This window comes from Phyllostomus hastatus, unplaced genomic scaffold (assembly GCF_019186645.2).
Source record: "Phyllostomus hastatus isolate PE091 unplaced genomic scaffold, TTU_PhHast_1.1 phas_contig_80, whole genome shotgun sequence".
Taxonomy (NCBI): Eukaryota; Metazoa; Chordata; class Mammalia; order Chiroptera; family Phyllostomidae; genus Phyllostomus; species Phyllostomus hastatus.
Genome location: NW_025333960.1, coordinates 57156447 through 57183713, shown reverse-complemented (window position 1 = coordinate 57183713; position 27267 = coordinate 57156447). Strand labels below are relative to the sequence as shown.

Below are 27267 nucleotides of genomic sequence, written 5' to 3'. Positions count from 1 at the left end.
ACCCGTCACCTGGGATGCCACAGAGCAACTCTGGTGACAGTTCCGTCCAAACCTCGGCTCCTTCCTCCGTCGGGGCCGGGGGGTGGGGCGGGGGGCCGCGTCGCATCGGCCGCCGTGACCCAGAGGCCGCTCCGAGGTCGGACACTCAAGCGGAGGGAACTCTCGTGCAAGTCCCTCTGGGAAGCCCCGGAGGCCGCGCACCAGCGCTGACCGCGTCCTCACGGCGCCCCAGCCTGGGAGTGGCTGACTCTCTCCCTCCGCCGCGGTGAGGAGACGATGGGCACAACCGCCGACGTCCGTGTCCTTCCCTGCCGCGCTCGACGGACGCCTGTGAGCCAGGGGACACGTCTGCTCGGGGTCCACGCGAGAGAACTCACGCTGCGTCCCGAGGGCCGCTCGGAGGCGGCTGTCTGGCCGGCCCCCCGCCCACAGCTCCGGGGCGCAGGGCCCTGGCCGCTCGCGGGAAAACACAGCCGTCCAACAGACGCAGTCGGAGCCCGCGCCGCCCTGGTCACTGCCCACCCCGCCGGGACTCGAGCCGCGAGCCGACGGCCCGTCGACAGCTGGCTCCGTGGCTGCGGCCGCCGCGCCTTCACGCGTCCTGCGCTGTGGCTTCGCGCTCCGGTGGCGTGACGTGTGCCGCTCGCCGGCCCTCGGTTACCGAAGTGTCTGTGGGGAGCGCCTGCCCGCCCGCCAGAACGCCGTGCACCGGAGAGCGAGCCCGCAGGGCCCTGGGCACGGCCGCACGCTGATGTGGAATGAGGACCAGCCCCCCCCACCCCGCCCCCCGAGGGCTCCTGGGGCGGCGCCCACCTTGGTGCGGGAGGAGGGGAGGGTCTGCATGCAGGCGGCCTTCCACTCGCCGCCCGGAGCGTGCGGCCTCCGAGCCGGGCGCTGCGCCAGCTGAGTCAGACTTTCCGTGAGGGGAGCCTCCTGTCGTCCCCCGAGCAGCCGGAGCTGGGGAAGGAGGGTGGGGGGCTCGCGGCCCAGGCGCGGGGCCCACCTGCGTGTTGTTTTAATGACATCGAGCCTCTGGAACCCCTGGGGCTCCCGGAGGAGTGAAAGGGCCGATTGTGGGCGGCGGCGGCCGGGCCGCGAGGTGACAACAGGGGCTCGGGCGGCAGACACGCCAGCACCTCGGGAGCCGTGGCTCCGCTCGCGAAGCCGGAGGGTGGGGGGGGGGCTCTGTCTCGGCCAAGCACGGTCCCCTCTCAGAGGTTCCAAAGGCACTCCACGCGGCCGACACGCGAGGACACGCCTCCAGCACGTGCACACACGAGGGACCCCTGACCAGTGGCATGCATGCGTGTGCACGGGGCCCGAGGGCCCTCGCTCCGCAGGAGGGAGGCGGCGGCGGCCCCGTGCCCGGCTCTGCACAGCGGCGACCCACGCAAACCTCCAGCGCCGCAGCTCCGATGACACGTCAGAAAAACCTGTGTCTCGTGTAGCACCACGTCTGTGAAACTCATCTTTCAAAAAATGACCTCTCGTGGACCCCGCACTGAGGAAGTCTGAACCGAGAGCCCAACCCTCACGAATGCTGTCGACCCGCAGAACACATTCGAGTTGAAGTTCACCGACGGGCTGAGCAGCTTCCGGAGAAAACCTGCCTCCACCCAGAACCAGCCGGAGAATCCACAGTGTCCCCGTGGGAGGGGCTGGTGTTCAAACACCTCAGGGACTCTGAACCTTCGCAGGGGGCCGGCGAAGCACCCAGTTACAGCCTCGACTCCCCGGGCAACCCTCACGGACGCCGCCGAGCCCCCCGCCCCACTGCTGTCCCTCTCCCGGACCGCCCACGGCACGGAACCACAGTGCAAGCCACAGCGCAACTCTGAGGTCCTTCCTCGTCCTCAGAGTTCGCGGGGGAGGGGCGGTCGGCCCCAGGTTCTGAGAAGTTGAGCTCGGCCCCAAGATCTGGCATCAAGGCCCCTGCGTGAGCCCCGACTTCCCGGCAGGCGGCTGCCCGGCTGCAAGCAGCATTCGATCTGCTTTCCCGGTGGGGACGGCGCCCGGGCCAGAAGCGGTGTGGCTCCCGCTGCCGGGACAGGGCGGCGTCAGCAGGCCTGCGTGCGGGGCCTGCTCCGGCCTGGCGCCCCACCGGGGGCAGCCCCGCGGGTGTGCGGCTGGGTCCCAGGGACACGGCTGTGCGCCTGCAGCTCCCCCAGGTCCGGGGAAGGGCTGCCCAGCGGGGACGGGGCCGAGGCCGGTCAGCGTCTGCACCCAGCACCAGCTCTGCAGGGCTGGGCGGGTTTGCTGTCCACGGGGGCGGGTCAGCGTCTCCCTGAGGGACCAAGGCCGGCGTGTCACGTGCCACGTGCATGTGCGAGGGCGTGAAAACATATTTGGAGACACGCGTTGCTGCTGTCCTGGGCGACCTCCGGCTCGGTCCCAATACCGACCCCAAAGGAACACCTGTGGGCACACGTGGGCTGCTTTGTGGGTCATGGGCGGGGACCACACAGGGACCCTGGGCAGGGGGGAGGGCCCCCCACGCGGCCCCGGACGGAGGCGGCAGAGCTCTGTGCCCCAGCTGCCCGGGCGCCCGGGGCCGCGTGTGGGGCCTGCAGGCGGGAGGGCGGCCGAGGCCACCGGGCGCGGAGTGTGCGTGGCCGGGCCGAGGGGGGGGGGGGGTCTGAGGACAGTGAGTGAAGAGACCACGTGAGGTGCTGAGCGGGGGACCCGGGTCCCAGGGCGCGAGAGCGGAGTGTCTGGGGGAACAGGGGCCAGACCACCTGCCAGAAGCTGCCTGCCGCCACGCAGGTGAGAGGCGGGGGGGGGGGGCCCGGACACGGGTGCAGGTGTGTCAGCGGCGTTCGGAGGTGGGGCCTCCGGGGCTGGAGCCCGGCGTCTGCCGGGGAGAGTGACGGGGGCGGGGGGGCGGCCACGGCTGCTCTCGTCCTTCCCGTGGCCACGGGCCTGGCGCCGCCTCCCCAGCCACCCTGGGCGGCGCCGCAGTGACGGCCGCGTGCCGGCGGGGCGCAGGGCAGCCCTGTCCCCTCCCCAAGCCCCTGGCAAGACCCTCACGGTACTCGGCCCCCCTTCCGCGGCTGCCTAGGCTCAGAGGCCACCTCTGCGGCCGCGCGGCCACTCAGACGCCGTTCGCCAGAGCAGCCCTGCGGAGGCCCGGCCGCCCGGCCCCCGGGCCGGCGGTCTCACCCCCAGGGGACTCCGCTCGCCCCGGTCCGCGCTCGGCACGGCTCTGGCCGCACGTTGGCCGCCTGAGGGTTCGGCTGCAGCCACCAGGACGGTGTTCCCTGTGGGTCAACGGCCACAGGCACCGGCCGCACGGGTGGCCCAGGTGACGGAGCAGCGCCATGGGTCCGGCCGCGGACACTGCCCGCCGCGCGAGTCCGCACGCCCCTTCTGCGAGCACTCGCCCCGCGCCAGGCCCGGCGCCAGGCGCCTGCGGCCGCGGGCACTTACCGTCGTCCAGGTACAGCTGGTCCAGCTCCTGAGGCTCTCGCTTGACCGACACGGGAGTGGGGGCCAGACCCTGATTACTGTCCTCACGCACCTCGGGCAGCGGCAGAGGCCCGGCGGCGGCGGCGGTGGACTCCGTCTCCGGAACCTTCGGCAGGTGGAGCTGCTGCTGGTGGCCCGTCCCCGGTGGGTGGGCTGGGCTGCGGGGCTGCAGACAGGGCGGCTCTTGGGCGCCGGGCGGCGGTGCGGACGCGGGGCTGTGGGGACAGAGTGCCGGCCGGCCACCCGGGGGACGGCTGCTGCTCAGCTGTGGACTCACCTGTGGCTGTGGCAGGGCGGGGGGCGGCTGCTGGGGGGAGCCGGGGTGTGCGCCCACGGGCCTCGGCGCCTCCGGGCCGGCGAGGAGCCCTCCGGCCGGCCGCTGAAGTCCGAGGGGGCCGTGGCCCGGGCTGGCCACGCCCGTGCCGTAGGCGGCGGAGGACAGGTCCTGCAGCGTCGGGCTGGCGCTAGGCTGCGGCGGCGGCACCAGGGCGCTTCTCTGGGGGCAGGGCGGGAAGCCGGCGCCAAGGCAGGACCCCGGGTCGGGGGGCAGGGCCAGCGGCCGGCTGAAGGCGCTGAAGGTGGGCTTCGGCGGCGGGCTCCGCGGGCTCAGGCCCTGGCCCAGGGGTCCGCAGGCCAGGGCCGGCTCGTAGTCGTCGGTGGGCTCTGTCTTCACGACCGGGGCTGCGAGGGGGGGGAGGAGTCAGGTCAGCACGCCGCTGAGGGGTGCGCTGCGGGCAGGACACCCCCCCTCGCGAAAACAGGCAGCGTCCTGACCGGGTCCCCCCTCCCCGCCCCCCGGCTCCCCCACCCAATTAAAGAGGGGCGTGAGTCACCGGCCCCGCGGGCCGCAGCTGCTCCCAACGCCGCCGCGAGCGCTGTTTTCCTTGGAGCCTCCCGCGGCTCCGACGTGCCGTAAAAGTCCAGCTGCAAGCGGCAGTGGAAGCCCCGGACCCCAGGGCCCGCGGATTTGCAGCAAAGCGAGAATGTGCACTTGGGCGCGGCGGCCTCTGTGCGCTACCGGCGCCCGTCGGGTACGTGACCGGGCGGCCGGCGAGCTCCGGGACGGGGACGGTGGCGGCGGTGCTCGGGAGGCAGCGAAACCCGGCGGCAGCCGGAGAGGCGCCGTCAGCACGGGAACGGAAATGCCACCTCCCCTTCCCCTCCTCCAGTTTCCGCTCCCGGGGGGTGGCAGGGACCCGCCGCCCGCGCGGGCAGGACAGTCCTGAGTCCGCCCCGTCGTCCGCCCTCCCTGGGAAGCAGGCGGAGCCTGGAAGGGGCCGGCGGACGCGGGCAGGCGGCCGGCGGGGGGGGAGGAGCAGGAGGGGAGGGTCCCGCAGCGCCGGGTCCTGCGGCAGCGGGCGTCACCCGTGGGCCGCGTCCACCCGGCTGCGCCTGCACCCCGGGCCCCTCCCACCCTCGCTCGCTCCTCGCTGCTGTTTTCTCGCTGGGGCTCACCATCTCTGCTGCCCACCACGGGGTGACCTCCGTGGCCAGGGCCACCGTTCCGAGCGCGGCCACGGCGGCACACAGACCCCGGACAGAAGCCCTGCCAGTGCCGACGGCTGCGGTGCGACCGTGTGCTGCCATCCAGCCTCCGGGGTCCCGCCCGCCTGCTAGGCGCCGGGGGAGGGGCGCCCCCCCCCCCACGACAGAGGAGCCGTCTGCACTGCCCTGGCCGGGCGGGGGTGGCGGTGCGGGAGCTGCCCAGCGTGTCCGGGGACCGGCCCCTCGCCCCTCGCTGGAAGGCGACACTCGGATCGAACGGGAGGGCAGGTCCCGGCCAGCAACTCCTCAGAAGCTCCAGGGCCTGAGCCCTCGGCTCTCGGGGATTCGCAGCCGCTCGCCCCGGACAGGGTCTCGGTCATCACGCGGCCCCCGGTCGGCGCCTGCAGAGACCCCGGCCTGCCCCTCGCAGCCCCCGGAGCCAGTGCGGCAGAGCAGTGGGGACTCACCGAGCCCAGCCCAGCGGGCCTGGCAGAACACGGCCGTCCTCACGCCACGCCGCCCGAAGGGCCGGCGGGTGGCCGGCAGTTGCGTGGGCTCCGCCGGGTGCACGACCCGCCAGCCGGCCCGCTCTGTGCCAGGGGGGCATCGGGGTCGGGCCCCGGCCGAGGGCCAGGAGTCCCCGTGCACCGTCGTCGGGAGAGGACCGCCGGGGGCTGCAGGCGGGAGGAGGAGAGCGGGCCGTCCTCGGGGCCAACGTCAGTCCTGTGCCCGTCTCCCTGGGGACAGTGCGGCAGGTGCCCGGGCGGCCCGCGGCCGCGCGTCCCGGGGGGAGGGCGTGGCTCCTGAGGGGCACGTGGGAGTCCGGAAGCCTGTGCTGGCCCACTGATGCCGCGGCCCTGACCCCCGTGGCCCAGACCCCCGGGGGCCCCACGTGTGCCCGAGCATGTGTGGAAGGACTCACGGCTTCATCCGGGGGCCCCTCAGAAAGCCCCCCCAGGTCTCCCCCTGAGCTCTCTGACCCCCCCAGCCGGGCCCTCCCCCCCCGCGGGGCCCTCGCGCCCTCGCGGCGCAGCTCCCCGCCACGCGTCCCACATCCACAGACGGCAGCGGAGGCGCTGGCCCGGCTGCCAAGACCGCATGACGTCCTCACAGCTAATGGGAAACAGCTGCAGCCCGCCCGCCCGCCCGCCGGAGCGCCCGGTGCCGGGGGGCCGGGCCGGCTCCCGCAGCTCGAAGGGCTGGGCTGCGGGTCGACAGCCCACAGTGCGCGGCGCGGTGCCCCCGCCAGCCAGCGTCGCCCTCAGGACAGCCCTTGCGGCCGGCAGGTCGTGACCCCCGGAAGGCACGGAGACCCTGTACGGGCGGGGGGGGGGGGGGCAGTCGCTGAAAACGGCCCCAGACACGTGGCCGGGCGGGGCCGGGGTCTCCCGCTGGAGAGGTGCCCCTGCGACACGCGGGCGTCCGGAGCGGCGACGGGTGGACTCCTCGCGAGTTCGGCCGAGTCCCGCACCGACCGGCAGCACCGAGCGTAACGCCCTCGAGGGCCCCCCCACCGAGTCCCCGCCGGCACCAGGGCCACCGAGGCTCCCGGGACGCGTCCCCCGGGCCCCTCGCACCCCCCACCTCCTCTGCTCCCGACGGCGGCGTCACGGGGGCGGCCCCGGCGAGCCGCCCGGCAGCGCCCGCAGTGTGTGTGACTGCTGCAGTGTGACCGCCGCACCGTCGGGCCGGAGCCAGGACTGCCAGGCCCCGGCAGGCGGGCACGATGGGTGGGGCGGGGGAGAGGGGGCTGCTGTCTGCCCGGCGGCCACGGCGTCGTCCGTGGCCTGTCAGAGCCCACGGCACCGGCTCCTTCTGGCAGAGCCTCCACACACGACCTGCAGGCCCCCCCCCCCCACACCGGGCAGAGCGCGTGGGGACCCGACGGGAGGCCGCCCGTCTCCCTCCTGAGCCGCACTCCACGGCCCGCGGGGGGCGCTGAAGCTCGCAGCGTGTCTGACGCCGGCGTCCAGCTGAAGGTGCCCCAGTCTCTGTCCCGGCACCGGCGACGTCAGGGCCCCCCCCACCGAGTCCTGGGGGTGTCCATCCCAACGAGGGGACTCCTGTCTCCAGGAGTTGGGCAGCGGGGTCTTCTCAGCCGCGGCCGCCGCAATGTCAGAACATGGGCCCAACAGAGTTCTGGAACATTCCAGGCCTCGCAGGGCAGGGGTGGGTGGGGGGCATCCTCCAAGGAGGCAGCCCCACCCCAGACAGCCTCTGTGCCCAGAGCAGGGCCCCCCGACTCCCTGGGGTCAGCTCTGTGTGCACGTGGGGGTCTCCAGGCCCGTCCTCAGGGCCCACGGACGGGGCCCGGCCGCCCGGCCGCCCACCCACACCCCGCCCGAGCCTCTCAGTGCTCGCCCTTGGGGCGGAGCAGGCACCTGGGGCCCCGGATGCAGGGCCAGCAGCTGACGGCCACCCTGCCCCTCCCCCCGGGGCTTGGCGCACCTGCCAATGGCCACCACGGGCTGTGTCCATCCAGGAAGTGGACGGGGCAGCCGGGGAGGGGGCTGCATGACAAGGGTGGGCAGGGCCGCTCCCCAGGGCGCGGGGGCCGTGGGGTGAGACCCGTCAGGCGGGGCGGCCTGCCCGTCCGCGGCCTGAGGGCCACCAGGCCGAGCGGGTCTCCTCTCCTTGGCTGCCGACCGACCGTCGAGCACACGGGCTGGCCGCCCTCCTCGGGCCTCGGGGGACACGCCGGCGCCAACACGCCCGTCACCCTGCAGGCCGGGCACAGGGAGCCAGGGCGCTGCCCGCCCCCGGGGCCGCCCTGTCCCCTCACCCAGGGGCAGCCCCCAAACCCCGCCACGGGCCCGGGTTCCGGCCCACCCTCCACGGGGGCAGCCAGGCCCCCCGGGAGGGAGACCTCACTCTGTGCACGTGCTGAGGGGCCGCACAGTGAGAACAGGGCGTCTGCCACCGGAGGGGGTCCCCACCCTGCCGGCCCCGACCTGGGGCTGCGGCGCCCGGAGCGGGGGACAGTGGGCGTGCCGTGTGTCCCTCTGCAGGGACAGCCGCTCTCCTGGTCGGAAGGGGACCCGGGGACGAGGACGGGGCGCAGGCCCCTGCTCCCCGCCCCCGCTCACTGCACGTGCACGTTTCCGAGTGGCCGCGACTGTTTCGGTGTGAATCACTTTACCAGGTCCCCTCGGCAGCCCCGGACAAAAGGGGTTTTGTTCTAAACGCCGGGAAACAAAGAGCAGACTGTCTCCTGTTTGCAGCAAATGCGCGAGCCTGGGTTTTACCAGCAGCACAAACACCGGGGCGAGGACTTCGGGGCAGGACTTGTCTGAGATAAGGGGACGGAACAGGCGGCAGGGACCCTGGGGCTCTGGGGCGGGGGGGACCCTGGGCGGGCGGGGTGCGCCCTCGGGGGCCAGGCTCCCGCGTGGCCGCCAGCGCCTCCCGGCGGGGCGCCAGCTGCCTGGCCGCAGGTGCGCACCGGCCGGGCTTCTGCAGGTCCAGGGACGTGGGGCCCTGCCTGTCGCCCAATTAGTCGGAGGGAGACCAGGGCCCAAACAGAGCACACGGGCCAAAACACACACCGGTCGGGTTTCGCCCAGCGAGCGCTGTGCCGCGTGGGAAGGAGCATGACTCACGCCTCCAAGCAGCTGCGCGCCCAGGGCTGCGGCTCTGGTCCAGGGCCCAGGAGACGCGCGGGGCCCCGGCGCCGGTGGGGCAACGCTCCCTGCAGCCGTGACAGTGATGTGCCCCCCCCCCCCCGGTGCAGGTGTCATGGGACGGGCTCCCAGGGGACGGGCCGCCCCGCCAGGACACGCTGAGCTGGGTCAGGGCCTGTCCATGCCAGCCTGGGGCCTCCCTCCGACGCCCTCTGTCTGGGGCAGCCCTCCCGTCTCTAAACCAGACCCCGCCCCCCACCGAAGGCCCCTCGGAGCTGCCGCAGCCTGGGTTCTGCGACAGAGCCCTGGGCTCGGAGCCCCAGGCCCCCACGCGGCCCCCCCCACCCCGGGCTCTGGGCACAGGCCTCCGACCCACTCCCTGGACGGGCCCGAGCGTCCCTTCCCTGTGCTCTGCGGCGCGGCCAGGGGGCTCGGGGGCGTGCGGGGGCAGCAGGCCAACCCTCCGGCCAGGGCAGCGCCTCGGGTACGTGTCCCAGTTCCCCTTGATTTAACACGAGGGGGCTCCCCCAGCCCCGCCTCGGACCCCGCGACAGAGGGTCCGACCGGCGCTGCCCAGGCGAGGGGAGGAACCCCGAGTGGAGACCCAGGCTTCCTGCCCTGGTCCCCGCCACGCCCTGGCCCGCACAGGGACTGACACCCCTCCCGGGACATCGCCGGGTGCCCGGGCACCTCTGTTCCGTGAGGGTTAAAGTGTGGGAAGAGATCAAACCACGGGTGCCCCGATTTACGGCCGGGATGACAGGGGAGCCAGTACGGCCGGGAGTTTAGCAAGAACAGCCCCTCGGTCCTGGGGGGCTTGAACGAGAAGACACAGCAAAGACGGAGCACACTCCGCCCGGTGCCGGCCCCACCCCCAACCCCAGCTCGCTCCTCGGGAAGAAGGTTCTGGAATGTCTACGGGACCAGCCACGCCACTGACCCCAGCAGCCTGCCAGCTGAGCGCCCCAGGGCCCCCGGGTGGCATCTCCTCCTTGCCCGTCCCCTCCGGCCGCCCCATCCCCCGGCCCCCTCGGCTCCGGAAGGCCGGCCCGGGACGGGCAGTGTGCGGCGGAAACACCGGCACCCTCGGCTTTATCCCGAAGCCGGTGAGGGTTCTGCGACGGGGGGGCCTGCCGCTCCCGTCCGACAGAGCGGAGGTCAGCCCCGGCAGGAGGGGCACGGGCGGCCTTCCCGACGGCTGCTCAGGGCTCCGCGGGTCCGGGGGGGAAGGCCTCAGGGCCAGACCCCGAGTGCCCCACGGCGGCGGCCGAAGCTCCCGGAGGCCCATTTCTTCGTCTGGAAACCGAGGGCGTTGATGGCGCGGGGCCCAGGCGGCCTCTGGACGAGGGGCCTCAGGCAGGACGTGGCGGGGGGGGACCAGCCGCGAGTCTCACAGAAGCCGGCGGCCTCCCAACTCACTGACGGGCTGTGTTCTGCGTCCATCACGGCGGCTACTTCGGGGTTAAACGTTGACGCAACGAACAGGGAGAACGAGCCACGACTCTCGGGGGGAGGGCAGACCGGGAGCAGCCAGACCCGCGTGAGGTGGGGGCCTCTGGGCGGGCGGGAGGGAGGCTGCGTGTCCACCCGCACCCGCATCGGCCCGAGAGTCCGTGGGGGCGCAGCGGGGTCCTGCTGTCGGCAGCCACGGTGCCGGGACCCTCAGACCTGCCAGCCCGAGTGAGCGTCCGCAGCCTTTTCCAGAACGGCCCCCACGCTCCTCTGTCCCACCCGGACCGCTGCCCCAGGGACGGCCCAGCGGGCAGTGCGACTCCCTTCTCGGTCCTCCGCGCCCCGGCAGCGTCTCCCCGTTACACACTCAGCGCCCCCCACCCCACCCCCAGGGACAAGGGGGCTGCCGTCCGGGCCCCACGCCGAGCAGCAGCCGAAGGAAGACCCGACCGGCAGGCAGGCCGCGGCCCCTGCTCTCCGCCCCTGGCTTCCCTCCACTCCGACCACTGACGTGAACGCAGGCCCCTGGGGGTGGGGCTGGGCCTGGGGGTGGGGGCCGAGGCGGGCGTCACCTGGGGGCTGCGGCCTGTAGGTTTGCCCACGGTCACCCGCAGGTGACGCTGGAGCTGAGGCCGGAGGCGAGGAAGGTGTGGGCCCTGCCCGGCCCTTTGCTGACGGACAGACACCTGCACCCTGGGCTCCCAGCCCCCGAAACACCCACCCAGTGGCCGGCCGCGGGGAGCCCTCCCCCCTCTGCGAGCATGTCTGTGTGAGAGCTGGGCCCTTCACGCGGTCCCCCTCCCGGAGGCCGGAGCCGCGGAGCCGCGCCATCTCCTTCACCCCAACTGCGAAGGGACCCCAGAGTGAGGCGAGCCCTCGCCAGTTTGCCCACGGAAATGAACTTCACAGGCAGGGTTCAATGGGTTTATTTCCACCGTCGTGTACATTTCAACAGCACGTTTTAAAAAGAGCCTGCCCCTCTGTACAAGCATAGCACCCCCACCCCCAGGCAGGTTTCTGCCCCCAGCACTGGGCCACGGCCACGCGCCCCCAGACCGGGAGGGGGTGGTGCCCCGTCACAGCTGAGGTCCGAGAGGGAAGGGAATGGACCAGAGGACCTTGAAGCCGGGGGTGGGGGGGGCCTTTCCCGGTGACGTCACAGCCGACACCGACCGCGGAGCCTGTCCACAGGCCGCGGCACTCGGGGGGCTGGGGAGGGGCGATCGGTCTCGGGGTCGGGGTGCGGGCCTGATGCAGCTGGGTGGGGGCGCTCTAAGTTAGGGGACGCTCAGGACGCGAGGCTCAGGGGGCTGGCACCCACCCCAGAGCCCAGGCAGCCACCGCGCGTGGCGAGGAGAACGGCAACGGGAACTGCTGCTCCAGCTCCGGTTCATCAGTCGTCCGTTCATCTCTCTTGAAAACCCCGCGAGGACGGCCCCCCAGCTCAGACGCGGGCGGAGGCCCCTGCTCTCGGGGAGCGCACAGGCTGGGGGCGTGCGGAGCGGTGACAGCCCCGCGGAGCTCGGGCCCTCGCCCCTGGCCGGGAAGGCCGGGCACCTCGGGGTCCGTGCGGCCGGGGCCCACCTCAGGGCGCGCGGTGGAGGGAGGCGGAGGAGGCGGGGCTTGTGCCGCCGGAAGGCTCGGGGAGCCCAGGCCACGGGGAGCCCGGCGGGTCACTCGGGCCGGCCCTGGGGTGACACTGGGGCGCCAGCCAGCAGGAGGGGCCGGGTGGGGTGACTCCCCAGCACGGAGATGAGGTGCCGGCGGACTGGGGCCCTCGTGGGTGCCGGGCAGAGGCAGCTCGGACCTCGGGTCCCCCCACCGTCACAGGCTGCGCCGTCCCACAGCCCCGCCCCCGACACGGGCGTGTGAGTGGCACTGGGTGCTGGCGAGCTCGGAGCAGGGCCCGCGGAGGTCCTTTCTGCACGGCTTTACAAAGAAACTGTTCTTTACAAGGCTTAGGTTTTCTGTAAAACATCCGATACTCGGTCAACCATGCTTAAAGTTTAATTAGGAGACAATCATTACATTTTCACAAAAAAGACTGAATGCTTCCTTTTCCAGAGCTGTTGCCCCTCAGCCCAGAACGGACAGGACTTGCGGCGTCCGTGCGGCAGAGACCCCCGAAGCCGTGGAGCACGGGACAGACACGCCTCCCGGGCCCTGCTCCCGCGAGCTCCCGGCGGGCACGCCCGCGAGGCGGCGATTCTGCTGCAGAACCGTCTCTTCCGCGCCTCCCGGGGTGCGGCCCGGGTCTGCCCCGGAGATGGCCCGTCCTGTTCGACAGCGACACCAACACCGACATTCCAGAGCTCCCCGAGGTCCAGGCTACTTCGAGCGACGGTTTACACCCAGAGCAAACGGGAACGTTCCGTAGTTGGCGTTTCACGGCATCGCCCGGCGGCAGCAGCCGCCTTTGCGCTTCGCTCTGGGGCGTAAGTCCCCTCTTCGCTCCGGGCTCGCGGAACAGAGGCCGGAGCGTGAAGACGCTGTTTTTGAGTGGAGCTTCCACGAAACTCGGTCAAACCCGGGACGGGCGGGCAGCTGTCCGCCGTGAACACGCCCCGGCCGCCAGGGACGGACGGACGGACGGACAGGCCGCCGTGGCCGCAGCTCGGCACACCCCCTCCCTTTCCACTAGTGCCGGGGCGGGGGGTGGGGAGGGTGGGCGGGAGCATAAACAATGTTTCCTTGAGAAAACAGCCTGAGGAGCTGACACGTCAGCTGATTTGTGTGAGTGCGCAGGAGGAGGGCGCGGGGCCCGGAGGCCTGAGGGCCCCAGGGCCACGCCCCACCCGAGCAGGGGTGTCCCGCAGGGTCTAGCGGGAGCTCGGAAAGCCATCAATGCGGGTTAACGACCCCACCGGGCAGCAGCCTTCAGGCTGAACAGCAAGGGCTCATTTCTAAAGGGACCTGCAGAGTAATTACAGCCATTTGCTCCTCGACTTAAACACCCATAGAATTTACACGCGCGCGGCACACTCAGCCCGGAGGACAGGGCGGACCCCTCCTCCCCCGGCTGCGACACATTTGCAAGCAGCCGGCGAAACCTTCCGTCGTCGCGCAGCACGCCGCCCCACCCCCTCCAGGAATAAAGGAAAATACTCCGGAAGGGTCGCCGTTTTTTTCCTTTTTAAGGAACCGAGGACAAGTCTTGCTAACAGGAAGGGGGCACAGCCCAGAGGCGCGAGGCGGCCGCGGGGGTTCCCGGTGGCGGCGGCGGCCGAGTCCCGTCCGCGTCTCTCAGAACAGGCAGCCCCCCCCCTCGCCGGCAGCGTGCAAGGTCAGAAAGAGAGCGTTACCGTTGGCGGGCAGGTAGGTGAAGGGCTGGTACTGGCTGCGCTTCCTCTTCCCGTTGCACACGTAGAAGCTGACCTGGACGGGGCTGGCCACCCTCTGGTTGCGGAACGGCGGGATCTCAACCACCAGCGAGTGCTGCAGCGGGAAGGCAGACGGGGGGGGGGCGTCGGTCAGCGCTCCGCGGGCAGAGAGGTGCGCACCGCAGCGTGTCCGTCTGTGGGGGGACGGCGCCCCACGGCCGGCCTGTGACCGGGCACATGCGTGTGGCCTGCAGGTCACACGGGGGCATACGGGGAAGCTGGCAGGGGGTTCCAGGGGCGTGTGAGGGGAGCAGGCTGGGGCTTCGCCTGAGAAGCCACTGACTCGGCGCAGAGAGAAGCCGGCGCTGACGCCGAGAGCGGACTAGCTGCGCGGCAGCCGGCCCCCAGTGCTTCCGTCCGCCCTCCGGCCACGGACCTGGGGCCTTCGAAAACAACCTCCCACCCACCCCAGGCGCTGACATGTCCCTGGAGCCAGGAGCACCTGCCCAGGTGACCGGCGATGCAGACCCAGGGCAGGTGCTTCCTGGAGACAGGTCTCCGGGGACAGGGTGTGTGACGACGGTGACCTGGAGCCTGTCATGGGCGCCCAGACACCCGCCCCTGCGGAAGATGGACAGCAGGGCGCTTGGCAGCGTTGGGAGGTGCAGCCTGAGACGGAATGAGGTGTTTTGGGGGCTGCTGCCACCTTTCTGTGTTTTAAAATAAAAATCAGCCACAGCTTCACAACATCCTGCTCTTTCAAGGGCAGACACGATACAGCAGGTCGCAGGGGCCGTGTGGTGTGGTGGGGGAGGGAGGGGGCAGGGGCCCTGCACCCACATCCCCAGACAGTGAGCCGCCCCAGGGGGCCCCAGTAGGCCGACGCTGAGGGGGGAGGGGGGAGCTGCTCTGGATTTCAGGGCGTGGGGGGACATTTCACACCCAAAAAGTTCCTTCTGTTTCTGTCCTCTATTTCAGTTAACGAGCAGGGAAAATGTGTAAGAAAAATCCATCGTATCACTTTTTCTGCTCAAGTAATTGTAGCTTGTTCCCCAGATTAATAGCAAAATTGATTGGGTCGTGCTAACAACGGAACCTCGAGAACCCTGCACGGGAAAACGAGACCAGTCCAGGCCGAGCCTCCTCCTGCCGCAGGCGGAGGGACTGCGGCCCAGAGGCCTGCGCGAAGGGCACACCCGGGACCACGCCGGCTCTGGGCTACGTGCTCGAGTCCCGTTAAATACTCCCGTCGCTGAGAAGGAGCAAAAAAAAGCACCCGTCTCCCGCCCGAGCCTGCCGCCCCTTCACCAAAAACAGCCCCGAGCCAGAGGGGCCGGGCAGGCAGTGTCGGCCGAGAGCTGGGCCCTTGACCGAGTGAGTCCTCGCGGGCACCTGCAGCCCGACCCCGACCCATCGGAGTCCAGGCCTCCCACCGGTCCCAGCGAGTCGAGATCGGGACAGAGACGCCCCTCGGGGCCTGTCCCCCGAGGGCTCACGGGTGCGGAAGGAGGCCGGGCTGCCCGTCGCAGGGCCTCTGCAGAGGGCGGCAGGGGAAGTCGGGGTGGGGGTGGGGGGGGCGGCTCTCCGCAGGCTGAGAGCAGAAGGGAAGGAGAGAAGCGGGAGGGGCGTGGGGGCCCTTGGAGCCATTCGACGCCCCGGGCCCATTTCCGAAAAGCACCGGGGCCCAGACCCACGGCGGAGGCCGGCGAGGCCGTGACAGAACCGGGTGGGACCCGTGGCCCTCCGGGCGCGTGCGGCACGCGGCTCGCTGGACGAGCAGCCGTCGTCTGAACGGCCCCTGAGAGCGGAGGAACCGCAGACAGCCCCGCCGTCTGAAAACACACACACACGGCAACGCGTGCGTGCGTGGGAGCGTGCAGACGTGCGTGCGTGCACACCCACACCGATGACCGCAGGGAGCGAGGCATTCGTCTCCCAGTCAGAGGTCTAAGTCTCGAAGGCAGCCCTCGTTTAGGAGACGGGGGTGAGGTCGTGGAAAACACTGTTACTTCCCAAGCCCCCGCGCACTGCTACACGCCCGCAGCAGCGGCGACTGACTACTCAGCGTGGGAGAGAAACCTCCGCGACAGAACTCCGGATCCTGCCATCTGGGCGGGGCTTACTTCGCTAGGAGACGAGCTGCGGGTCTCCGCTGGGGTGGGCAGGCCGGCCGGCTGGGGGCCGAGGGGGCTGGGGCGCGGCGGGGGCGCTGGGAGCTGGAGCAGGCGCAGCGAGGGGGCGGGGCGTCGGGAGGAGGGGGCGGGGCACGCTGGGTCAGGGTGGCCTCTGCAGCCGCCAGGCGTCTGTTCATGACACGCCCACCCGCGCGGCCTCTGCAGCTGGTGGTCCTGCTGGGCTAGGCGGCCCCGGTCTGGGAGCGGAGCTGCCTGGGGCTCTTAGCCGGTCCTCAGGCTCCTTGGCCAGCACGGGAAGGAGGGAGCTGCCAGAGCCCGGCCAGCACGTGCGAGTCCCCGACTCAGCACTCCGACACTCTCCGCCCTGGGGCTGGGCGGGCCCACTCCCTCCCACAGCCCTCGGGAGGCTCCGCTTCGTGGGTGGGGCGTGCAAGAGGCAGCTGAGTCACAGGGGAAGATGCTTCGTGCCGGCAAAGCCACAGCGGCAGCCGCCAGTGTGGCACCGCCTCCGTGACTGCTGTGAGACCCCCTCGTCGTGACACGGGGACCCCCACCACGGGGCGGCCAGCGGCCACCCAGAGCGCTTCAGCCGAGCCCACCGTCCAGGTCTGCTGCTCACAGGGCGGCACGGAGCGGGACCCACGGGGAGCCCCCCAAATTAAGTCCAGTCCAAGCTCGGTTCCGGACCGAGTGGTCCCGGAAAAACATCTCGGGTGTCGGACGAAACTCCGAGTCTCGATTCTCTCCCCGAAAACCCTGCGTGAGTCACGCCTCCCTTGGGAGACAGACACAGCAGATTCGGTTTTCGAACAAACTGCTTCTCCAACAGTTTCCGGGACGGGCCACGTTCGAGGGCCGAGTGCCAGCGTGCCTGCGCCGAGCAGTGCCCCCCGCGTCCCGCACGGTCCCTTCGGGGGAGGGCGTCCTGCTGCCCCCCACCCCGGGGAGCACGCTAAGGCGTCGGAGGAACGTGGGCGTCCTCCTCCAGCCCCTGGCGGCCGCTGCGTGCGTCCCGGAGGCCGAGGCTCCGGCCGCTGCCCCGGGACCGCGAGGAAGACACGCCCTCACCGCAGCCGCTGGCCGCCACTTCGAGCGCCGGCCGCCGGGGGACACAGACCGAGCTCCCTGGGCGGCGGGAGCTCTCCTGAAACCTGCGGACTCGCAGACCGCCAGCGCAGGGACCGAGGAAAAAGACAGCCCAGGCTGAGGCCGAGTGAGAGCTCCGAGGTTTAAGACGAGAAACCCTCTCCACGAATAACCAACCGGTCAGAGAAGCAGCCACTATTTCTTAGGCACCAAAAAGGCCTGAGTGTGGCCTCCTGCGGCCTGAGGCCCAGGTGGGCGTCTCCGCCCCCTGCCCCCCGGCAGGTGTCCCCCGGACCCCGGCCCGCCGGCTACCCGGCACACGGGAGGGACACCCGGCAGCCATTTCACGCTGAGGACAAGCCGCTGCCAAGCGGTGGGTGTTCTCGGGAGGACGGGCGAGACGTCTGTGCCAGGGCGCAGGTGAACCGCGCCACCCGCGTGCCCGGGCAGGCACGGCGCCCACTCGCCGCTCGGAGCGGCGGCCTCCCTGGGGGGCAGCGGGCCGTAGGGGGGGCCCCCGGGGGCGATGACGGCAGAGGGCCAGGGGCACGTGTGCGCCCCTGTCCTGCCCGCGGGGCCGGGAGCTGCCGCACGCGTGTGGGGAGGAGGTCAAAGCCCCGCAGAGCCCGGTCCCCCGCGGCCGGCCTGGGCCGCCTCCGCTCAGGGCCTCCGGAGCACGGGGTGGGCGCCACCGCCCCTCCCCCCTGCGCGTGCTCGCCCTCCCTGCTCTCCCTTCCTGCTCTCCCATTGGTCCCTCCGCAACGACGCCTCCGCGGGAGCCCGCTCCGGCGAGGCGAGCCCGGGACGCGCCCGGCGCCCACGTGAGCGCGTCGGCGCGGCACTCACCGGCTTGCACAGGTCCCGGTCGGTCTTCGCCTCCATCTCCCAGATGTGGTGGCCGTCTAGGAGAGAGGGGTGCGGGAGGTGCGTTAGTCACCCTGGGGTGGGGCCCGAAGGAGCGCGTCCCCCACCACTCAGGCTCTGGGTGGGGGGCCCAGCCCTGCCTGGCTCTGCCGCCTGGCGGCGACCCAGCAACAGCAGGGGTTCCGGCCCCTGCGCCCCGGAGAGCAGACGCCAGGCCCGGAGGGGAGGAGGTGGGGGCTCACGCCCAAACTTGGGCGCAGCGACCCCGGCGGACCCTGAAGACCTGGGTCTGCGGGACGCAGCCTGGTGGCCAGGGGCCCCCCAGAAACCACCCCCTGCCCAGAGTCGCCCCCCGAATCAGCCCGGGGAGGGCTTCCACACACCATCTACAGGGAGCGCGAGCCCCGGAGGACCGCAGGAGGTTCCTCGGACCCGGAGCCAGGCTGCGTGCCGGCTGTCTACCGCCAGCTCCGGCTCTGGGGTGCAGCGCAGCCTCGAGTCTGCTGAGCCCTCTCACCTCTGGGGGGTGGGGTTACCCCAGCGAGCAAGACCCCCGGAGCCAGAGTCCAAGGGGCAGGCGTGCAAGTCCTGCCTTTGCCACGTCAGGACACAGAAATGCAAAACCCTCAGCATGTTTGACCTTACCCAGTGGGCGCGGTCACGTGTTTATAGAAAATAAGGGGTCTTCTCCCAAAGGGGCGGTAGACAGGCTGTGTGCCTGGGCCGGGCCCCCAGGGAGGCAGGGCAAGCGCCCCCCCTCACCCCTCACCCCCCGCCGCGGGACCCTGGGCAGCCCCTGTGGGCAGGCGGTGCAGCGACTCTGAGCTGCAGACGCCCCCAGAGGCCCCGCCCCCTTTGCCGCCGCTCAAGCCGCCTCTTCCACGAGCATCAGTTTCCACTTATGGTTTGTTTTCAAGGAAGAAACGTGTGTTTCAGGTCCTGACGTAGGAGCACATCAGACAGACTCTCCGTTTCCTCCCTCCCCGAGGCTGCGGGGCAGGGTGGAGGGGGAGACGCAGAGGAAGTATGAGTCACGGGGACACTGGGCGGCCCCAGCCCCTGGGGGCACCGGCCCGGTGCCTGCGACCCACTGGTGGACAGGACGGGGCCCAGGGGTCAGCGCGCACGTCGCCTCCAGGAAGGGGTGGCCGCCCCGGTGCAGCCTCTGCGCACGCGGGTCCCTCGGGTGACAGTGTCGCGCCAGCACAGCGGGACACGCAGAGACGTCCCAGCCCCGCTCCTGGGGCCCCCAATGTGCACACGCCTTTCCCCGGCCGGGCCCCCGTGCCCGCCCGCCCGCCCAGGGCTCTGGGCCGCTCTCCACCTCCCCGCCAGTGGCTGATCCACAGCCCCAGGGGTTCAGGATGAGGTGGGGCTGATCCTGAACGAGCCGCTGCCTTTCAAACACGGTGTCTGTTTACACAGGCCATTGTTCGGGGAAGGCAGGACCCAGCCGGCTGCAGATGGCTAATTGCGAGCTCTTAGGAAACGAGCCACAGGGCCGGGCTCCGCTTCCACGCCCAGCCCCGCCGCCCTCTCGGCGGAGCCCGGCCAGGCCTGGGTGTGCGCACGGCGGCGGCTCCGCTGGGAAGGGAAGCCGGCCTGAATGGGCCTTTGTGTCCCGCCTTATCAGGGGCTGCGGGAGGAAGCTGCGCACAAGCCCAGAAGTAAAAATATTCCCAGTCATTAGGGAATTCCCTGCAGCGTGAGTCATCGGAAAGGCTTCCCCGCCACACCCGCCAGGAGGCTCCCAGGGCGGCCTGTGGGCTGGAGCAGCCTCCTCCCGGCCGGCGGGCGGGCTGTCCCGCACCTCGGGCTGCCCGGCCGAGCGGGGCCCCCAGCCTCCTCCCCGGGACGTCCTGGGACCCCGGCCCGGCCTTCTCCTGGGGCCACGAGACTGGCGTTCGGCCGAGCCGGGAAGATGCCGTGAGTCTGGCGAGGACTGGAGAGCTGTGAGCATCACGCAGCCAGTGGCAGAGCCAGCATGGAGACGACCCAGCGCCCGGGGCAGAGAGAGTCCTGGGTTTAGCTAACGTGACACCTGTTCCCAGGGACCCAGGCCACTCAGGCCCTCGGCCACGGGCACGCCACCTCCTCCTGGTGGCCCGCCGGACTTGTTCTCGGGGCCTGTGAGGCAACACGTGTGGCCTGCACTTGGGGCACTCGGCGAGCACAGCCCGTGTGGCTGAGTGGGCCCCACGCTGTCGTCGGGCAGCTGGCTGCCGGGGAAGGCAGCCGTGTGGCGTGCACACAGGCGGTCACCTTGCTATACAGAGCGAGGCCGGAAGCTCATGCCCGGCCTGACGGGCTGCAGGCCCAGGACCGTGCCCGGGAAGGAACGCGTTTGTCCACGTGGAAACGTGGGCCCCGGTGTGCACAGTGGCACCGAGCAGGACCAACAGCGGACGCCACCCCAACACCCACCCACTGACTTTGGACATGCGGCGCCGTACCGTGGGGCGCTGCCCCCCCCACGCAGGGCACAGTTCTCACATGGGTCCCACCCACAGGGCTGCCCCCCCCCCCCCGCCGCTGGGGGCAGCGAGCATGGTCTGGAACCCGTACCAGGCTGGCAGAGCCCCGGGTGACCCACACACGGAGTGCAGACGGGGGAGCAGGGGGGACCCAGGGCCAGCGTGTCTCAGAGCCGCGGTGAAAAGTACGTCCTCCCGCAGGACGGGGGGGGGGCGGGGGGCGTGGAAACCCCCGGAGACGAGAGGTGCTGAAGGCCAGGCGCCCAACCGGGCCTCCCACCGGGAGCCAGGGGCCCACTGACCCTCCCCACCCCAGAGGGGCCAGGACCCACTTTCTGGAGTTTCCTTGGGGCAGAACCCAGAGGAAGAGCCCTGTGGTTTGGGGCAAATCAGAAGGAATGTCGGACAGGCTGTGCCCCAGGGAGAGGGCTCGGTGACAGTCCACCCCAGGAAGTGGCCGGGCCTCTGGTCTGGCTCTCGTAACCCCAGTGGGTGCCCGGGGAAAGGCCCTCCTGCCAGACCCGGGCCAGCGGCACCAACCACCGGTGTCCTGCCCTCCTGTCCCCATGCCCCGGGGGAGGGCCTGGAGGGCACAGGGGCCTGGCGGAGCCCACCTGCCAGACCAGCAGCGGCACCACCCACGCCCCTCCCAGACCCGACCTTGGAGGCCAGCCTGGGACCCCACAGGACAGCCCTGGGGGAGGGAGGCCCCCTCGGTGGGGCTGAAGCCACACCCCTCCTGCTGGGTGAAGACCCTCCCCGGGGCCTCCACAACCCTGAGCGCCACTGGGCCAGGGAGCAGGGGTCTGGGACCCACAGGCACGGCTCCCCGCCTGCCACGACCCCCAGGCCGGGCCCCCACGGCTCCCCCTCCGAGAGAGACCGCTGGGAGGTGGCGCCTTGGAGCTGTCGGGCTGTCTCTCACTTGGAACCGCGGACGAGCCCCGCGGGGGATGCGGCCTGGCTCCCTGCGCCCCTCTCTCCTGGAGGCGAGCGAGACTCCAGAACAGCCCCAGGTAGGTTTCGGCCGCCCGCGCCCTCGCCCCGGGAGCCCACCCCAGGCCGCAGGAGCGGTCCCAGCAGGCAGCGCCCGCCGGGCTGAGGGGGGCAGGCCCGGTGCCGCAGCGGTCGGGGTCACGGACACCGCCTGCCCCTCTCCCGGGTCAGCGCCAGGAGAGTCTGGGAGGAGAGGGCCCCTCCCGCACCCAAGCCGGGACTTCTGGCCAGGGAGCTGTGGCTCCGGCCTGGCAGTTTCCCCGAGTCCTTCAGGGGCTGCACGGCTGGGACACACACCGGGCCTCTGCCCAGCCCCCACCCGGGACAGGCCCAGGAGGGGCAGGTCCAGGAGGGGCAGGCCCCGGCCGGGCTGCGTCATCGCCGCCCGAGTGCCAGCTGGATGACCCGGGCGGGCGAAACACGACCCGAGTGGGCCGGGGCCCAGCCGGGAGCAGGCTGGGTGGTGGTGGGGGGGGAGCGCAGCGCACCCAGGCCGCCAGGGGTCACTGCCCGCACAGCGCGGCCGGGGCGCAGGGCCGCAGCCCGGGGGGAAGCGGCGAGGTGGGAGGTCCTCACACGCACACACACACACACACCCTGACGCACAGCTGCGCACACCCACACACGCACCCTCACGCGCCCGGTGCACACGGCTCCCCCCAAACTGGCCCTGCAGGTCCAGGCGTCCCCGACGACGAGGCCCCGCCCCCCCCCACGTGTCCCTGTGGCCAGGACGCCGCCCGCACGCCTGGGCCGCGCCAGATCACACCTGACAGGACGGCACCTCCGCGCGCCGCCCTCGGCTGGGCCTGGGCTACGTCTGCAGGAGGCCAGGCCGCTGCGGACGCACCCTCTCTGCCGCATGCGGCTGTTCCGCACACCGCACACCCTCCCCATGCACTCGCTCCCACGGTGACGCCCGTGCTTCTTCCACGTGGGGGCACCTGCTGCGCCGCTGGGGACACGCCGCGGCCTCCGAGGCCGGTGCCCAGCTCCCCCACACGCAGACGCAGCGGCGGCGGCGTGACGATGAGGCCGGGCCCGAGGGGGTGGGCAGGGGCTCTCCGTGCGGCTGGGGGCCAGCGAGGGCGGCGGCAGCTCCAGGGCGGGCCCTCCACCCCCTTCCTGGCACTTCTCTCGAGGTCCCCGCAGCCCCTCGCCGACCCGGGGGTCCGAGCGGCATCCGCCAGGGGGCCCCTGGGGTCCTCCATCAGGGTCCTCGCTGTCACCGCGCCGGGCACTCCTTCCTGGGAGCGACACTGGCCGCGGCGAGTCCCCCGGGCGGAGGGAACCGTCCCTCCCCCCCAGTGCAGGGGCGGAGCCGGGGGGCTGTCTGCTGCTCGGGTCCCTGCAGGTGCCCGGCGGCCCTGCCGGGGTCGGGGGGACGCCAGTGGGAGCCACTCGGCGAGGCTCCCATGCCAGTGCCAGCAGCGTGGGCCGCCAGCACCGACCGCGCACGCGGCCGGCCGCCCCAGCAGCGGTTTCCAGACCTCGTCACAACGGGCCGTGCGGCCTCGCTGGGCGCCGGGAGGCACACCCTGTTTTCACCTGCGGGACTCAGCAGTCCCCCCAGAAACCCGGCCGGGCGCCCCGTCCGGAGCTGGGAAAGAGACGCAGACTCTGGGCCCGCCTGCACACACAGGGCAGACACGGGACGTGCACAGACGTGCGAGGGCGCACGGGCCGCCGGCGTGTCGGAGGCGTGACCGCCACGTCTGCTCCCCCACGACCCAGGTGCAGAGTGTTTAAGTCACGTCTGCTGGCGCCCACTTGTTTGCTTTCGCCTTTGCATGGGCGCCCAGCTGCTGCAGGAGATGGGGGGGGGTGTGAGGACGCCCCCCACCCCCACGCCGGCGGTGCAGAGCCTGGCTCTCATCCAGGGCAGTCCCCGGGGCCCACAGGTGAGGACGGCTGGACAGACCTGAGCCGAACTCCCTGCACGGAGGGCAGGTGGCCCCTCCAAGGGGCGCCAGCGAGCCCACCCCACAGCCGCACGGAGCAGGAGTGCTCGGGGTTCCCGTGGCCAGCACAGACCCTCTGGGGGGGGCCTGGGCCCCCACCCCGAGGCGGCAAGGCGACCTCCGGCAGGCCACGGCGAGGAAGCCGCCCGCCCCCCCCCCCCGCCCCTCCGTGAGGCGCTTCCGTGTGTGGTCTCGCCGCCCCGGGCAGCCCTGAGCTCCGCCTCGGCCGCACACGCCTGCACATCTGCAGCGCGAAAGGTTAAGTCCTTTCAAAATTAGTGTCCCCCACAGAAGGGTGTTCCGGAAACTCTAATTCCCGTCCTGGCCACCCCACCTCTGTGACTGAAGGCGCGTTCCCCGATTACGTGCGTGGTGATTGCACAGGCCGACCCCGGTGCCCGGGAGGGACTCTCCGGCCCACTCTGCCTGGAGCACTCAGTCCCCCGCGGTCGGCACGCAATCAAGGCCCATTGTGGAGGCTGAATACCCTCGCCGTTCCCGGCCATTAGCCCGAGTCCTGCCCCGGCGGCGCTCAGGAGAATGCCAGGCGGGGCGCGGGACAAAGGAGAACCGGGCCACCCACCGGCGGGGAGGGGGCCTGCAGGCCCCGCCTCAGGCGCAGGCGGCTCCGGGCACCGGGGCCTGGGCTCTCCGGTCACTGGCGGGGGCCACAGCCCTGCCCCGCCCGCCCGGCTCCCCACGTTCCAGGGTCAGACCAGACTGTCTTCGCCAAGTTCCCTCCGCGGCCTCGCCCACGGCCCCCTCTTCCAGCACCGCACACAGGCCGACACTGGCTGGCACAGACGGGTTGGCACGGGCTCAGGCGCAGAAAGGCGGGGGCCCTGGGGGCCACTGGCCACAACCAGAGAGGTGCCCTGTGTGGGCACTGCCCCAACGGTGGGGGGGGGGGGCGGGGAATGCCTGTGGACCTGAGCGCAGGTCCCATCGCAGGACCCGGCGGCCACTCCGCTCCTGGACCCCCGTCTCCTGGGGTCTGACTCGGAGAAAGAGCCGGTGTGTGCCGGAGGTGCCCTGCCCGGCCGGGGCACGGGCCGCTCGGCGCCCCAGGGCACGGCCAGAGCTGTGAGGCGGCCCCTGGCCGCAGCCCCTCTGACAGCAGCAGCGTTTGAGGATGCACCCGGCCACTCCCGAGATCAGCCCCGCGTGGGCACAGCACGTGGCCCCAGGCACGTGGCCCCAGGCGCGCGGCCCACCCGAGCCCGGCACACAGACCGCCCGCCTTGGCCCCCAGGACCCTCCCCGCAGCGCCCCAGACGGGAGACGCCGAGGCGGCAGTCTCCGGGGCAGTACCTGGCGCCTTCTCCACGAAGATGACCTTGGAGTCCTGCAGGAAGTTGTGGCCGGACAGCACCATCCTCTTCCCGCCCAGCACGGGGCAGCTGGCCACGCTCTGCTTCTCCACCAGGGGCAGCTCCTGGGCCGACCGCTGGGCTGCGGGGACAGGCCGGCCAGTGAGGCAGAGCTGCCGGCCCCCGGCCCCGAGCCGCGCCCCCCCCAGACGGCCAGCCCCCCGGGGACCAGCGTGCAGGGCGTGACCCCCGACGGGACGGCGAGCTGTCGCACCTGCCGTTGCAGGGAGTGGCCACCCTGTCCGAGGGGCAGAAGCCGCACCCCAGGGTCCTCACAGAGTCCCGAGGGTCCCCCCCACCCCTGCTCCGCGGCGCCCACTGAGGAGACCGCGCCGCAGAAAGGATGCAGGGTGCGGGGTGACGCGGGGCCGGGAGCAGGGACCGCGTGGCCAGGCCAGCGTCACCAAGAAAGGGGGGGGGGGCGCCGCCCCGGAATCGGCGCGTCACAGCAAAAGACACAAACTCCTGCTGGGACAGGTGGCAGGTGAGCCCCGAGGACAGGTGAGACTCCGCACCTGGGGTGGGCGGGGCCACTCAGGGGGCGGGAGCAGGAGGGGCTGTGGGGTAAGGAAGGACAGGTTCTGACAGCAGCTGGGCCTGCAGAGCTTCCTGGGGGAGAACCCCAACAGACCCCGTGTGGGGTCCTGCCCTTGGCCGGGGCGGAGGCTGTGGGGTGCAGGGCGCCCCCTCCGCCAACAGCAACTAGCAAATTCATTGTAAGGGAGAGGACCCCACCCCACGGGAGACCTGGCCCGCCAGGAATGTCGGGGCGCACTGGGCTTGCAGGCGACACCCCCCCATCGTCCCCAAACGGGGAGGGGACTGGTGCAGGCGCCACCCCTGCCGACGCCTGGGCTTCTCGGGCAGCTTTCTTCCACTTGTACCCCCCCCTCCACCCCATCCCCCGGTCAGTGCCGGGCGGGACCCAGGGCCCCGCGGAGGCCGCCGCGCCCGCCCCGCCGCCCCCACGGGCACTCACAGCACTCGATGGGGTTGGAGGCCACCTGCAGCGACAGCGTGCGGCCGCCGGGCTGCGGGATGTGCACCCGGAAGACCAGCCTCACACGCGTGTTCTTGCGGCCGATGTCCGTCTCCCCCTTGCGCAGCTCGATGTCCGAGTTCCGGAGCTTCAGGATGCCGGCGCAGTCGATGCTGCGGGACAGAGCGGGGGGTGGGGGGGGCGCTCGTCTGCCGTGCCGGCCCCCTCAGCCCCGTGCTGACAGCCCACCCCCGCGCCTCGGCCACCCCCCAGGCCCTCCCCCGCCCCTCAGCTCGCCATCTGGAACGTCCTGCAGCTCCCTACACTTTTGTGTAGCTGCCCTGAACCCTAGACTCACGCAGCGCAGGCCAAGGACAGCCCTCCCGCCGGGGGGAAGCCCATACTCTTCCCCTCTGGAAGGCCTGCGGTCGGACGTGGGGCGGCCGGCGCTCCCAGCCAACGCAGGCAACGCCGCCGAGCCCGGCCCTGCAACCCCGGCCGGACGGTCCCCGGGGGGCGGACGGCAGCTCCAAGCAAACCCAAGGACTGAGCGTGAGCTCGGAGGTGCGTGAATTCCCCCAAACTGGGGAAGGCCCACGCGGAGAGAGAGCTCTCTCTCCTCCTTCCACGTGCAGGTCTGAGGTTACCCAAGTCCCACCCCGAGTCCTACGGACTGCGGCCCGGCCGGCCCTACTCCCACCCAGGACCCCAGGGCCCCGACAGCACCCAGACCCCGTGGGACGGCTGTTCTCGTTCTCCGTGGCGCCCACAGCTCGGGTGCGACCCCCACAGCGTGCGCCAGTCAAGGTCACGGGCTCAGCACACCGTGTGAACGGCCCGCGCACCACGAACTCAGCTCCAAGCGAGGGAGCCGGAGCCGACGGCAGGGCCAGGGCTCAGAGAGACGGGACCCGACGCCGTGTCCTCGCCACCTGCCCACCGTCTGCGCAGACACTGTCCCTCTGAGGCGCTGTCCCGTCTGGGGGCCGGGGGCGAGCGCCGCACGGTGGGGGAGGGCCCCGTGGGGGCAGCACGCACGGGGCCCGGAGCCCGGGAGAAGGCACGGGCCCCGAGCCGTGGGGGCGGCTTACATGGCGCGCATGTTGTTCTCCGGCAGCAGCGGGATCTCCAGGACCTTGGTGTTGGACAGGACGGCCTCGTGGCTGGTGGTGGACACCGTCTTGCCCGTGATGCGGTGCACCTGGTAGAAGGCATGCGGCCGCAGCAGCCGGTCGTCCGCGGTGCCGATGAACAGCTGCAGCGTGAGGGGCTCGCTCTCCAGGTAGCCGTGGAGCTGGGGGGAGGGGAGCCGCTCAGCGCCCGCCGCCCGGGGTCCCCTCGACGTGCGAGAGCTCGGGAGGAAAACCCGGGGCCGCCTCCCCCGCTCCGGCCCCCACTTCTCGGCGCCAACGACACCAGGAGCCTGGAGAGGCCTCCGGACCCCGGCACCCCGGGCACTCGGCGCCTGTGTTCCAGCACACGCATGCACACGCGCGCCCCCTTGCGCAAGTGCACACGCCCGCGCACACGCACGTGGGGCCACAACCACAGCCTGGGTCCCCCCTCCCGCGCCCTGGCTGGGGGCTGGGCGAACTCGCCGGGAAACCAGGCCCCACGCTGGACCGGGCCTGCGCTCTGCGACGGGAAACGCGGGAGTCAGACCAGAGACCGATTGAGAGGCAAGCACGGCCGTTCCGTGTGGTGTTTTGGGAAGTTCGGTGCAAGAACATACACCATGAATGACCCTTCGGCCAAAACCTCGTCTCGTGTGGCCCGGATGGGTTCCCGGGGTCGGGAGGCTGGCCCGTGGGCCGCACCGGGGCAGGCGGTTTGGGGGCGACAAGTTAGCCCCCCGGGCCCCTCTGTGCAACGGCCAGATGGTGTGTGGGAAGCACCAGACGGTGGGCACCGCTCCAGCCTTTCACAGACACGCCACCTCGGTGGCAGTCGGGACGCGTGAGGTTCGGCCCGGGAGGTAAACATCCATTATTTAAAGCGTGGAGTTCCTTCTAAGGAAAGTGATTTAAATGCTCTGCGCCGTGCTGCGCGGCTTTCTGCCT

General features: G+C 71.8%; 1 protein-coding gene across 4 annotated transcripts in view; it reads right to left on the bottom strand.

Moving 5' to 3' along the window:
• Positions 1–27267, bottom strand: part of NFATC1 (nuclear factor of activated T cells 1) — a 74749-nt gene that overhangs the window by 22316 nt on the left and 25166 nt on the right. For 2 of the 4 annotated variants that reach the window (XM_045849689.1, XM_045849690.1), the window contains exons 4-9: positions 26299–26501; positions 25208–25380; positions 24170–24310; positions 17410–17465; positions 13325–13457; positions 3427–4146 (exon numbers count right to left, since the gene is read on the bottom strand). In XM_045849689.1, coding sequence (XP_045705645.1) covers positions 3427–4146; positions 13325–13457; positions 17410–17465; positions 24170–24310; positions 25208–25380; positions 26299–26501 — 1426 coding nt within the window. The remainder of the gene's footprint in view (positions 1–3426; positions 4147–13324; positions 13458–17409; positions 17466–24169; positions 24311–25207; positions 25381–26298; positions 26502–27267) is intronic. The other 2 variants (XM_045849691.1, XM_045849692.1) reach the window with 2 other exon arrangements.